The sequence below is a fragment of the Anolis carolinensis genome, unplaced genomic scaffold, assembly GCF_035594765.1.
Source record: "Anolis carolinensis isolate JA03-04 unplaced genomic scaffold, rAnoCar3.1.pri scaffold_14, whole genome shotgun sequence".
Taxonomy (NCBI): Eukaryota; Metazoa; Chordata; class Lepidosauria; order Squamata; family Dactyloidae; genus Anolis; species Anolis carolinensis.
The window spans coordinates 2,200,353-2,212,500 of NW_026943825.1; the positions used below are offsets into that span (position 1 = coordinate 2,200,353).

Sequence of the window (12,148 nt, forward strand, 5' to 3'; positions counted from 1 at the left end):
GTTCGGGATTTATTTTTAGATCTGTTCCGATGATGGGCTCAGCAGGGAAGGAGAGGGAGTAAAAAAAAAAGAGGGTGAGATCCAGATCAAGGAACTGGGTGAGGATGCGGGATGGGATCCAATGTGGCAGGCTGCCTTTGCCCACCTATGGCAGAACGCATTGTGGCAGAAGGCTTTTGTATGTCTGCGCATGTGTAGGTGGGGAAGATGCTATTATGATGAATGGAGGGGACTTTGCCAGTCTGTAAACAGTGGTCAAAAGAATGCAAGTCGCTTGAAACATCTCAAGGTTTTTGAACCAAAATTCAGTAATTTTAATGCAACAGAGTGTAATTTTGATTAAAAAAAATTGCAGTCATCACAGACCCAAGTGTTTCTTAATGTATTTGATCACATTGGTCACAAACGTCTTGGAAAAGTTGCCAAAGTGTGAAAACAATGGGCTGGAAAAATTCTTATCGTAGATGAATGCATTCTGCAGGTTTCCCCCAACCCAATGGATTGTCAACAGCAAGAACCAAAATGTCAACATGTTGAAAAGGACCCTGGATCAGGAGGAAAAACCTTTGGGTAAGTTGCATTCTTTCAGCCTCAGAAGAAGGCAATGGAGACAAAGCTCTTCCGGGTGAATCAGAGCAAAATAGTCTCCAGAAATTGATACTGAAATATAAGATCATGGCGCAGGGCTGAAGTGCCTTGGAAACCTATTGGGTGATCTCAAGCAGCCACATTGCCTCAAACTTCAAGGAAAGCAATGGTGGCAAATCATCATCTGTCACAGTCAAGTCGTCATAAGAACAACAGTCTCACCAACAATCTGCATTTGGAATTGTCAAGTCCATGTGACCACAGGAGTGGCAAGGTGTGGGTAGAAACTCAGCTCCAGTTGACATCACAACCAAGGAGTGCCATCCCAATCAGGGGCGGTTCAACCGCGAGGCAAACTAGGCAGTTGCCTGTCATGCCATCCTGTAGGGGGCGCCATTGAGGCAACTCCTGCCTATGCAAAGAAGGAGGTCGCCTGCAGAGCAGAGAAACTCCGCTTCTCTGCTCCCCAAAGCAGCAAACTCCTTCCTTCTCGCCCCTTCCTCAAGGCCAGGTCTCCGGGCTGCCTGGCCATGTTCCAGAAGCATCCTCTCCTGACGTTTTACCCACATCTATGGCAGGGATCCTCAGAGGTTCTGAGGTCAGTTGGAAGCTAGGTAAGTGGGGTTTCTATATCTGTGGAGGTCCAGGGTGGGAGAAAGAACTCTTTTCTGGTTGAAGCAAGTGTTAATGTTGCAGTTTGCCAGCTTGATTAGCATTGAGGTGCCTTGCAGTTGCAAAGCCTGGCTGTTGCTACCTGGGGACATCCTTGGTTGGGAGATGTTAGGTGGCCCTGATTGTTTCCTGTCTGGATTTCCCCTGTTTTCAGAGTGTTGTTCTTTATTTAGGCTTTTCCTTAATCCCTCCTTGTTATTCAACATTTTTGCTTATTCAACGCTTTTATTTTTCAGTGATTGGTTTGGGGGGTGGGTGCCAAAATTCTGTTCGCCTACGCTTTAAAATTACCATGGGATTCTGTTCGCCTACACTTGAAAATTACCTTTGGCCAGCCCAGATCCCAATTCACTCTGCATCTGGAGAAGTGGATCTATTTACACAAAAGCTCATGAAAAAAATTAGTCCAGTTAGTTGTAATGGAGCTGCAACATTTATGTTTACATCTCTCTCCCCCCCCCCTTCATCCTTTTAATATTATTTCTGATTTCACTGGTAGACCACCAAGAAAACTGAGTGCATTCCATGCCCTATAAAGTCGTTGTTGTTTGGTCTCTGGTGCCCTCTCGAGGGGGATAGGATTATGCATGCAGTCTGAAAAATCAAGAAGACAGACATTCTTTCAAATATTTAGACATCATGGCCCAACCTCACCTTCTCCTCTCCATGCTAAACATCCTCAGTTCCCTCATAGCACTTGGCTTCCAGACTTTACATCATTTTGGTCATTGTGTTGCTGTGAGTTTTCCAGGCTGCCTGGCCATGTTTCAGAAGCATTCTCTCCCGACGTTTCACCCACATCTATAGCATGCATCCTCAGAGGTGTGAGGTCTGTTGGAAACTAGGCAAATCCAGGTTGGGAGAAAGAACTCTTGTATGTTGGAGACAAGTTCAGAGTGATTTATTGCAGCTGGCTGCTAACCAGCCTGCACCACAGCCCGGCCCCTGGAGTTCCCATGGAGTTCAGCCCCAAGGAAAGGGGGATTCTCCCATGGCATCCCCATAATCTATCCGCAGACCGCCCTCGTCCAACTGCCATTTGAGCTCTTATCCGTTGCTTCTGTGATTACGGTAGTTCATAAAATGGAATAAGAGCCAAATGGTGCAGTTGGCTATTATTAATGTTTGGTTCTTGTTGATTTGATTGTCTTGGATTTTTCTCAGAGTCGATGGCCCCGCTGGGCATTCGCCAGGTGGCTTATGAATGCAATCCCTCCCTCTATCCAGTTAGCCGGTCAATCTGGACTTGGCACTGAGACCACCATCGTGTCTAAGTGACGAAGAAGAATGGACTCTGGAGCTGAGCCAAAGAAGGTTTCAGGCAGACAGAACCAAGAGCAGGGAAAGTGGACCAAAACGCTTTATTCGTTGATTTAAATACAGAATTGTCAGGGACGGGTCGAGGGTGGGCGGGAGTATCGGCACATGCAAGTCTGGTGATGCCGGTTGAGAAGATGCCAGGCAGCAACTGGAGCCAGAACACCCTTCTGAAAAGTACCCCTTGGGTGGGGGATTCTGGGACTTGTAGTCTACAAGCTGCAGTGGCAACAGGCAGGGGTGGGGCTCCCAAGACAGAGGAAGTGCAAACCTGCTCTGGGTTTCGGTCCAAACTAGGCCCTGTCTCCAAATTAGAATATTAAATTTGAAAATTCATGGACACCAAACCCTGCGGCCAAGGGTCCTTCTGCACTACTTTCATGACCATCCCTGGATGGCTCGCTCTCCTTGCTAAAAGACCTGGGCAAACCATTTCTTTGACATAATATCCAACTATTTCAGGGAAGCAGCAAGAAAGTGTGTGCATGAGAGAGAGAGAGAAAGAAAGAAAAATGGGCAATTGTGAGTCTTTGTGGGTGTCCTACGGGGAGGTTGAGCAAGGGGCAACTTGGCAGAGTTATGGAGCAGAAGAAAGGCCAAGAGGCACCACAAATAGGACAAGGACATGTTCCTTTGACACCTCTCTGGACAACATTGCTCATTTTGTGATATGCCTCTCACTCTCCAGTCTCTTCTTTTCTCCTCCTTGGGATTATCACTTGTAGCCCAAAACAACGAATCTCAAACATCCTATTCTCAATGTGATGGAGTGGTTTGTTGGACTCTGGTTTCTGGAAGCCAGGGTCCAAATCCATACTCAGCTTGGGCAAATCACTTTCTCAGTCTCAGAGGGAGGCAAAAAACACCCTCTTCTGAACAAATCTCCGCAAGAAAACCCTGCAATAGGGTCATCATAAATTGGAAACAAAGGCACACAACAACAAGATATTCCTTAGCGATGGTTTGGAGCCAAGCGCAAGGCTGTTCTTTTCAAATTCCAGTGTCCATGGCACCTCTCCCTTAACCTTCATCTCTTTTTCTCTGTGTGCCTATTAGACATGTGCAAAAAATCGTATATCGGAATTATTTCGGATTGTTCTCGCTTTTTGATACGCATTCCGAGACATTGTCTCACAGCGCAACCAGCAATGTAATTCGAACCATTGTTGGCCCATTCTCTAATTGTCTCTTAATGTTTCATTAATTCCCCAAATTTGTTTAAATATATATTTAAAAATATTAAAAAAAATTTTTTTGATTCTGCAACCTACCTTGAATGGGAGCTTAGTGCAGCCTAACATGGCTGCTGCTCCCCGGCCAATCAGAAGCTTCCGCGATGGACGCAAAGGTGGGGGCTAACGTCCTCTGCGTCGACATGGAAGATTGCCATACAAGCCCGGTGTGTAGCGATTGCGCATGCGCGTCCGCCATTTTAGAAACATTTAGAATCATTACGAATTTTTGGAAATATCCGAAATTTTTGGGTGAAAAAATCGGAAATATTTTCTATATCGAAGCGCCAGCGCCCCCTACTTTAGAAACGAGAATTGAAACATTTTTTTCATCGATCGGACATGCCTAGTGCCTATGTTTAGTTTTCCTATAATATTTCTGGTTGCATAGGCTTCCAGAAATAGCACTCAATTCCACTCCAAAAGTATCCAAAAGCACAAGGAAATGCCCACCATCTCTGTTCCTCTACTTACTCTTTGCTTCTCTGCTTGGTCTACCTTCTCCTCCATTAGCCTGACCCTTGGTGCCCAGTCTTGGCTCTCTCTTGCCCCCCATTTGCCCCCATTAAACCTTGGACTCGCTCTCTGGGCTGGTGAGGTTCCCGTTCCTCTCCTTGTTCCCGTCTCCCCCCTTCTCGGTCCCTTCCTCCACTTTCTCGTCCAGTTGGCTGGGGATGGACCAGTAGAGGTGGGCGTCCATCCGGGCCGCAGCCTCGGACAGTTCCCGGGCGCTGCAGCTGGGTGTCGGGACCTCGAAGGTCAGGTGGAAGCTGTTGTAGTCCACCTCGTAGAAGCCGTCCTCCAAGGAGAGGACCGACATGAAGCGGTGGCCCCAGAGGACTTCGTCCACCAAGTAGGAGCTCCGGGCCTGGCAAGTCATCCCTGAAGAGAGAGAAGAGAGATCTTGTAAACACATCCGAAACTATGCAGAAAATGGGCAGAAGACAGGTTTCTTCTGACGAGGAGAATCCTGAACTGATTAAAAAACCCTTATGGTTTAAGATCTGAACTGATTAAAAAAAAACCCTTATGGTTCACTGGCTGACCAAGATCTCAAAACTAGCTGAGATGGACACACTTATCAGTTTATTAATCTGTTGGCAGTTGTGCACTTTTACCACTGAGCCAATTGGGTCTTTGGATGGTAATGAAGTTTGATTGATGGCTTGAACTGATAATAATCATCATCATCATCATCATCATCATCATAATTCGCATTGGCGAAAAACAACACGAAAAGCTCAGCCGCTATCAGGACCTCAAGATTGAACTTCAAAGACTCTGGGACCCTGAAGAAGGAGACAGAAGGCCGGATCCTTGCAGCCCAGGAGCAAGCCATCAGAACAAATGCAATCAAGGCCAAGATCGAAAAATCAGCTGATGACCCAAAGTGCAGACTGTGCAAGGAAACCGATGAAACCATTGATCATATCCTCAGCTGCTGTAAGAAAATTGCACAGACAGACTACAAACAGAGGCACAACTATGTGGCCCAAATGATTCATTGGAACTTATGCCTCAAGTACCACCTCCCTGCAGTAAAGAACTGGTGCGATCACAAACCTGCAAAAGTATTGGAAAATGAACACGCAAAGATACTGTGGGACTTCCAAATCCAGACTGACAAAGTTCTGGAACACAACACACCAGACATCACAGTTGTGGAAAAGAACAAGGTTTGGATCATTGATGTTGCCATCCCAGGTGACAGTCGCATAGATGAAAAACAACAGGAAAAACTCAGCCGCTCTCAGGACCTCAAGATTGAACTGCAAAGACTCTGGTAGAAACCAGTGCAGGTGGTCCCGGTGGTGATGGGCACACTGGGTGCCGTGCCAAAAGATCTCAGCCGGCATTTGGAAACAATAGACATTGACAAAATTACGATCTGCCAACTGCAAAAGGCCACCTTACTGGGATCTGCACGCATCATCCGAAAATACATCACACAGTCCTAGACACTTGGGAAGTGTTTGACTTGTGATTTTGTGATACGAAATCCAGCATATCTATCTTGTTTGCTGTGTCATAATAAAATAATAATAATAATAATCTTTATTTATGTCCCACCACCATCTCCCCGCGGGGACTCGGGGCGGCTTACATGGGGCAGAGGCCCAAACAACATAGGACAAAATATAGGCAACATAATACAAATCACACTATAAAAAGATAAAACAGTAATACAATATATGTGTTGGTGGAGGGGAAGTTCAGTGACTGGAGATCCTCAACCTACCTGTGGCCTCCACCATCCCTTCGAGGATGACCACGATCTCGAACTCGTCCTTCGGGAGCTGCTCCTTGGAGACCTCCCAGAAGGGGCTGTGCTCGTTGATTTCGTGACTGATGATGAGGGGCGAGACCAGGAAAAGCCGGTCGTCGCCGGTCTCGAAGCCCACGTTGATGTCCGTCTGGTTGAGGGGGATGAACTCCCCTTCCTGGGTCTGCTTGGACTTGATCAGTTTGGCCCGGATGGAGGCCTCGACGATGTGGGAGTTGCGCAGGTCTCCCACCCGGAACATGAGGCAGAGCCGGTCGTCCCGCAGCGAGATGACGGCATGGGAGGAGAAGACGAGAGTCTCGGCACGCTTGTTGGGCTGGGAGATCTTGACGAACATGCAGCCCACCATGAAGGCGTTGACCATGGAGCCCAAGATGGCCTGGAGAAGGAGCAGGATGATGCCCTCAGGGCACTTGTCCGTGATGACCCGGTGGCCGTAGCCGATGGTGGTCTCCGTCTCGATGGAGAAGAGGAAGGCCGAGACGAAGCCGTTGAGATTGTTGACACAGGGCGTCCAGGCATCGTCTCCAAGGTGGTCGAGATCTCCGCGGCAGTAGGCAATGAACCACCAGATGAGTCCGAAGAAGAGCCAGGTGATGGCGTAGGCCAGGACGAAGACCAGGAGGCTGAAGCGCCACTTGAGGTCCACCAAGGTGGTGAAGATGTCGGTGAGGTAGCGGTAGGTCTCTCTCACGTTCCCGTGCTGGACGTTGCACTTGCCGTCCTTCTCCACGTACCGCTGCCGGCCCCGCTTCTTCTCGGCCTTCTCGGGCTCCTCGCCCAGGCGCCGGGCCAGGGCCGGCTTCAGCTGGCGGGAAGGCAGGGCCACTTTGGACTCGGACACCGGGGTCTCGGGGATGGCGGAGAAGGCCGAGTTCTCCTTCGCCATATTAGCACCGGGGAGGCCGGGACAGCAGCTTCAAGGCTGGAAGGGAAGGAGGGAAACAGAGCTCAGAGGGAGGGTTGGTTGACAAGAATGGAAGAAGGTCCAACAGAAATAAATAATTATAGAAACAATATCACTTTTGAATGATTACAAAATCTTCACTTTGATTATGGCAAATAGACTAAAAGACTGGATAGCAGAAGATCAGGCTGGGTCTCTTTGCTTACCTATGGTCTTATGAGATCATCTAGATGGTCTTTGAAGGTCTACTTGCTTAGCTACGGCCTTATGAAACAATCTAGATGGCTTTTGGAGGTCCCTTTCCTTATCTATGGTCCTATGAGACCGTCTAGATGGCCTTTGAGAGTCCCTTTCCTTACCTATGGTCTTATGAGATTGTCTAGATAGACTTTGGTGGGCCCTTTCCTTACCTATGGTCTTATGAAACCATCTAGATGGTTTTTCAGGTCCCTTTCTTTATCTATGGTCTTCTGATGGCCTGATGAGACCATCTAGATGTTCTTTGAGGGTCCCTTTCCTTATCTATGGTCTTCTGACAGCCTGATGAGCTCATCTAGATGGCCTTTGAGGGTTGCTTTTCTTACCTATGGTCTTATGAAACCATCTAGATGGTCTTTGGAGGTCTCTTTACTTACCTATGGTCTTATGAAACCATTTAGATGGTCTTTGAAGGTCCCTTTCCTTATCTATGGTCTTCTGACGGCCTGATGAGCTCATCTAGATGGCCTTTGAGGGTCGCTTTTCTTACTAATGGTCTTATGAGATCATCTAGATGGTCTTTGAGGTCCCTTTCCTTGTCTATGGTCTTCTGACGGTCTGATGAGCTCATCTAGATGGCCTCTGAGGGTCGCTTTTCTTACCGATGGTCTTATGAGACCGTCTAGATGGTCTTTGGAGGTCTCTTTGCTTCCCTATGGTCTTATGAGGTCGCCTAGAACCGGGGCTGGGCTCTGGCGCAGGCTGGTGAGTAGCCTGCTGCAATAGATCACTCTGACCATGAAGTCATGAGTTCAAGGCCAGCCCGTGGTGGGGTGAGCACCCGTCAATTAAAAAATAAAAAATAGCCCCTGTTCATTGCTGACCTAGCAATCTGAAAGATAGTTGCATCTATCAAGTAGGAAATAAGGTACCACTTATAAAGTGGGGAGGCAAATTTAACCAATTTACGACGTTGGAATGAGGAAGTGCCATCACAGTGGATGATGAAGCAGCTGTGGCCAGAATCAAACATCCCCTCAGGAGAAGGTTAAATTGCCTCTGCGTCTGTCTCTGTCTCGGTTCTATGTGTATATGGTAGACATGTCCAAAAAATCGTTTTGAATCGTATATCGGAATTATTTCGGATTGTTCTCGCTTTTTGATACGCATTCCGAGACATTGTCTCACAGCGCAACCAGCAATGTAATTCGAACCATTGTTGGCCCATTCTCTAATTGTCTCTTAATGTTTCGTTATTCCCCCCCCCCCCCAAAAAAAATTTAAATATATTTTTTAAAATATTTTAAAAAAAAATTTTTTGTTTCTGCAACCTACCTTGAATGGGAGCTTAGCGCAGCCTAACATGGCTGCTACTCCCCGGCCAATCAGAAGCTTCCACGATGGATGCAAAGGTGGGGGCTAACGTCCTCTGCGTCCACATGGAAGATTGCCATACAAGCCCAGTGTGTAGCGATTGCGCATGCGCGTCTGCCATTTTAGAAACATTTAGAATCATTACGAATTTTCGGAAATATCCGAAATTTTGGGGTGAAAAAATCGGAAATACTTTCTATATTGAAGCGCCAGTGCCCCCCTACTTTAGAAACGAGAATTGAAACATTTTTTTCATTGATCGGACATGCCTAGTATATGGGCATTGAATGTTTGCCTTATATGTATATAATGTGATCCGCCCTGAGTCCCCTTCGGGGTGAGAAAGAAGGGCGGGATATAAATACTGTAAATAAATAAAAATAAATAAATAAATACCCCTTTCGATGCAGCCCAATGCATTCAGCATCCTTTTAGAGAAAAGGTGGGTCCTGAGAAATCAAGAGACCTATTCATTTGGCCAGGATGAGGGTGATGTCTCTTCTTTTGCAAGGAATCTTGTGCCCGTCTTGCAGTTTTCCTTGCTCTCAGCCCCACCTGGGCCCACGCATCTCCGTGTGGCAAAAATATTGGGATTATTCCTCTCTCCTTGGGAGGTAAACACACTGCGGGTGGGTGAGGAGCCAGGCCTTGCCAATGCTGCAGTTGGCACCTTTTCTCACAGAAACCGAGAAAGGGAGAGAGATGGTGAGATCTGTGCCGGGATGCTTCCCAGAGCAGATATTAGAGGTCGAAGGCGCATGAAAACCAGGGAAAAGGATAGAGAAAGGAAACCGGGCATTTAGGGAACTCACCGTTACGTAGCCAGGAAGGGCAAGGAGAGGTTGGGAAAAGTCCTGTGCATTTTAGGGATGCTGGCAGAGGGACGTCGGACCTTGTCCTCCAAAAAATGGAACTTTTCCAAGCTCTGTGTCTTGGAGAGGTTGGGATATTTAAAAAGAGGAGGATGGATTAAATACGTTAACCATTTCATTCTCACATGCAGGGAAGAATGACTACAGAAAGGTTTTGCCACTGTCAGAAAAAATGAAAATACTTTTTTGCCTTGTATTTGAACATCCTGAAGTTTTTGTGGGAAAAGATATAAATAATAATAATAATAATAATAATAATAATAATAATAATAATAATAATAAGAAGAAGAAGAAGAAGAAGAAGAAGAAGAAGAAGAAGAAGATATAAATAATAATGGAGCCTCCGGTGGATCAGTGTGTTAAATTACTGTATTTACGACTTTATCACCAAAATATCATGATATATTGAAAACACTGACGACACAAATGCCTTGGATAATCCAGAACCTTGGATAAGCGAGTCTTGGATAAGTGAGACTCTACTGTAGTTCAATACGCAGTAATGTTATGTTGTAATTACGGTATTTACGACTGTAGCACCGAAATATCATGATATATTGAAAACACTGACTACACAAATGCCTTGGATAATCCAGAACGTTGGATAAACGAGTCTTGGATAAGTGAGACTCTATTGTAGTTCAATACGCAGTAATGGTATGTTGTAATTACGGTACAGTAGAGTCTCACTTATCCAAGCTAAATGGGCCGGCAGAAGCTTGGATAAGCAAATATGTTAGATAAGGAGGCATTAAGGAAAAGCCTATTAAACATCAAATTAGGTTATGATTCTACAAATTAAGCGCCAAAACATCACGTTAGACAACAAATTTGACAGAAAAAGTAGTTCAATACGCAGTCATGTTATATTGTAATTACTGTATTTATGAATTTAGCGCCAAAATATCACGATATATTGAAAACATTGACTACAAAAATGCCTTGGATAATCCAGAAGCTTGGATAAGCGAAGCTTGGATAAGTGAGACTCTACTGTATTTATGACTTTAGCATCAAAATATCATGATATACAGTAGAGTCTCACTTATCCAACGTTCTGGATTATCCAACGCATTTTTGTAGTCAGTGTTTTCAATATATCGTGATATTTTGGTGCTAAATTCGTAAATACAGTAATTACTACATAGCATTACCATGTACTGAAGTACTTTTTCTGTCAAATTTGTTGTATAACTTGATGTTTTGGTGCTTAATTTGTAAAATCATAACCTATTTTGATGTTTAATAGGCCTTTTCTTAATCTCTCCTTAATATCCAACATATTCACTTATCGAACATTCTGCCGGCCCGTTTATGTTGGATAAGTGAGACTCTACTGTATTGAAAACACTGACTACACAAATGCCTTGGATAATCCAGAACCTTGGATAAGTGAAACTCTATTGTAATAGGTTTCCATGGCTGAGCGAAAATTTGAAACCTGTTTGACTAAAACCACCATGAAGAAGCAGATACAGTCCTTTGCTTGGAGCCAAACTACACAGGGTTTTGGCAGATGGGGTCTGGCTTCAGATCTGCAAAAAGAGCCAACGGATGCATTAATAATGCCAACCTTTTGGTTTGTGCCCTTGGCTGACCCACAACCAATACGGTCACCAAGTGCAGGAGATGCCAAGGCCTTTGTGGCCAAATCCATCTCGCTTCCGCTGCATTCTTTCGGGTTTCTCTCCAAGGTGCTGAAGCCTCACCTGCGTTGCAGGTTTTGCCTCGGCTTCTCCTTGCCAGATGAATCCTGTTTCCTGCCGGCTGAGCAGGAAAGCTTGGCACCGAGGCATAAAACCAGCCCCGAACAAGGCCTGGCATGGAGCACATTCAAATGCTCTTGCATTTTTCTCATCTCTAGGGGATGAAGGTACAAAACAGCAAGGCATCTCTACCCCATCTCTTGGGGAGATCTCCAAGCAAAACAGAGAGGTTTTTTAGCAGATTCTTGGAAAGACTTTGAAGCCCAGAAATAATAGAGAGGACTCTTTCCTTTTGCCCGAGTTGGAGAAGATTTTTGGGAAGCTGACCCTCTTGAATCTCCCATTCAGGAATGAACCAGGCCTGATGCTGCGTAGCCTCCGAAACCAGGCAAGACCACCCGCATTTGGGTGAAATGCTAGCACTGAAAATATCAATAGGAATATTTATTTATTCATTTATTTATTTGCTACATTTATATGCCGCCCTTCTCACCCCGAAGGGGACTCAGAGCAGCTTACAAATTAAATTTGCATACAATATTATATTAGCACTAGCTGTGCCCGGCCACGCGTTGCTGTGTCAAAGTGGTGGTGGTATTGGTTAAAAATTGTCGTGTAATTTTTATTTGACGTTATTTGTATTTTTTAATTAATTTTATTGTAAGTTATCTTTTTATTTGTTATATTTTATTATTTTCTTGTACTATTTTTAGTTATTTTCTGTTATTATAGTATTTTATTGTATTAATTTTTTAGTGTTTTTAATTATTTTTAGTGTTTTTTCTTATTTTTTATTGGGTTGCTAGGAGACCAAGTTGGAGGAGCTTAGCCTTCTAACTGGCAGCAATTGGATAAAAGCAATTATTCCTCTCTCTCTAATTAGGACTTTATTTTTCTTTTCTTTTTGTTGTATCAACCTAGAGCCGTGGATGATGGGTTGTGTTGTCAAATTTTGATGTTGGAGGGGCCTGTAGTTTTTTTGTTTTGTGGGTTGCCGT

The 12,148-nt window shown here is 45.1% G+C and overlaps 1 protein-coding gene across 3 annotated transcripts in view; it reads right to left on the bottom strand.

Annotated features, from left to right (window-relative positions):
* Positions 1 to 2,602: 2,602 nt before the first annotated feature.
* The window catches only part of kcnj9 (potassium inwardly rectifying channel subfamily J member 9), a 13,901-nt gene continuing 4,355 nt past the window's right edge, over positions 2,603 to 12,148 (bottom strand). For all 3 annotated transcript variants that reach the window (XM_062965377.1, XM_062965379.1, XM_062965378.1), the window contains exons 2-3: positions 6,049 to 7,018; positions 2,603 to 4,691 (exon numbers count right to left, since the gene is read on the bottom strand). In XM_062965377.1, coding sequence (XP_062821447.1) covers positions 4,375 to 4,691; positions 6,049 to 6,982 — 1,251 coding nt within the window. In that variant the 5' untranslated portion in view covers positions 6,983 to 7,018 and the 3' untranslated portion in view covers positions 2,603 to 4,374. The remainder of the gene's footprint in view (positions 4,692 to 6,048; positions 7,019 to 12,148) is intronic.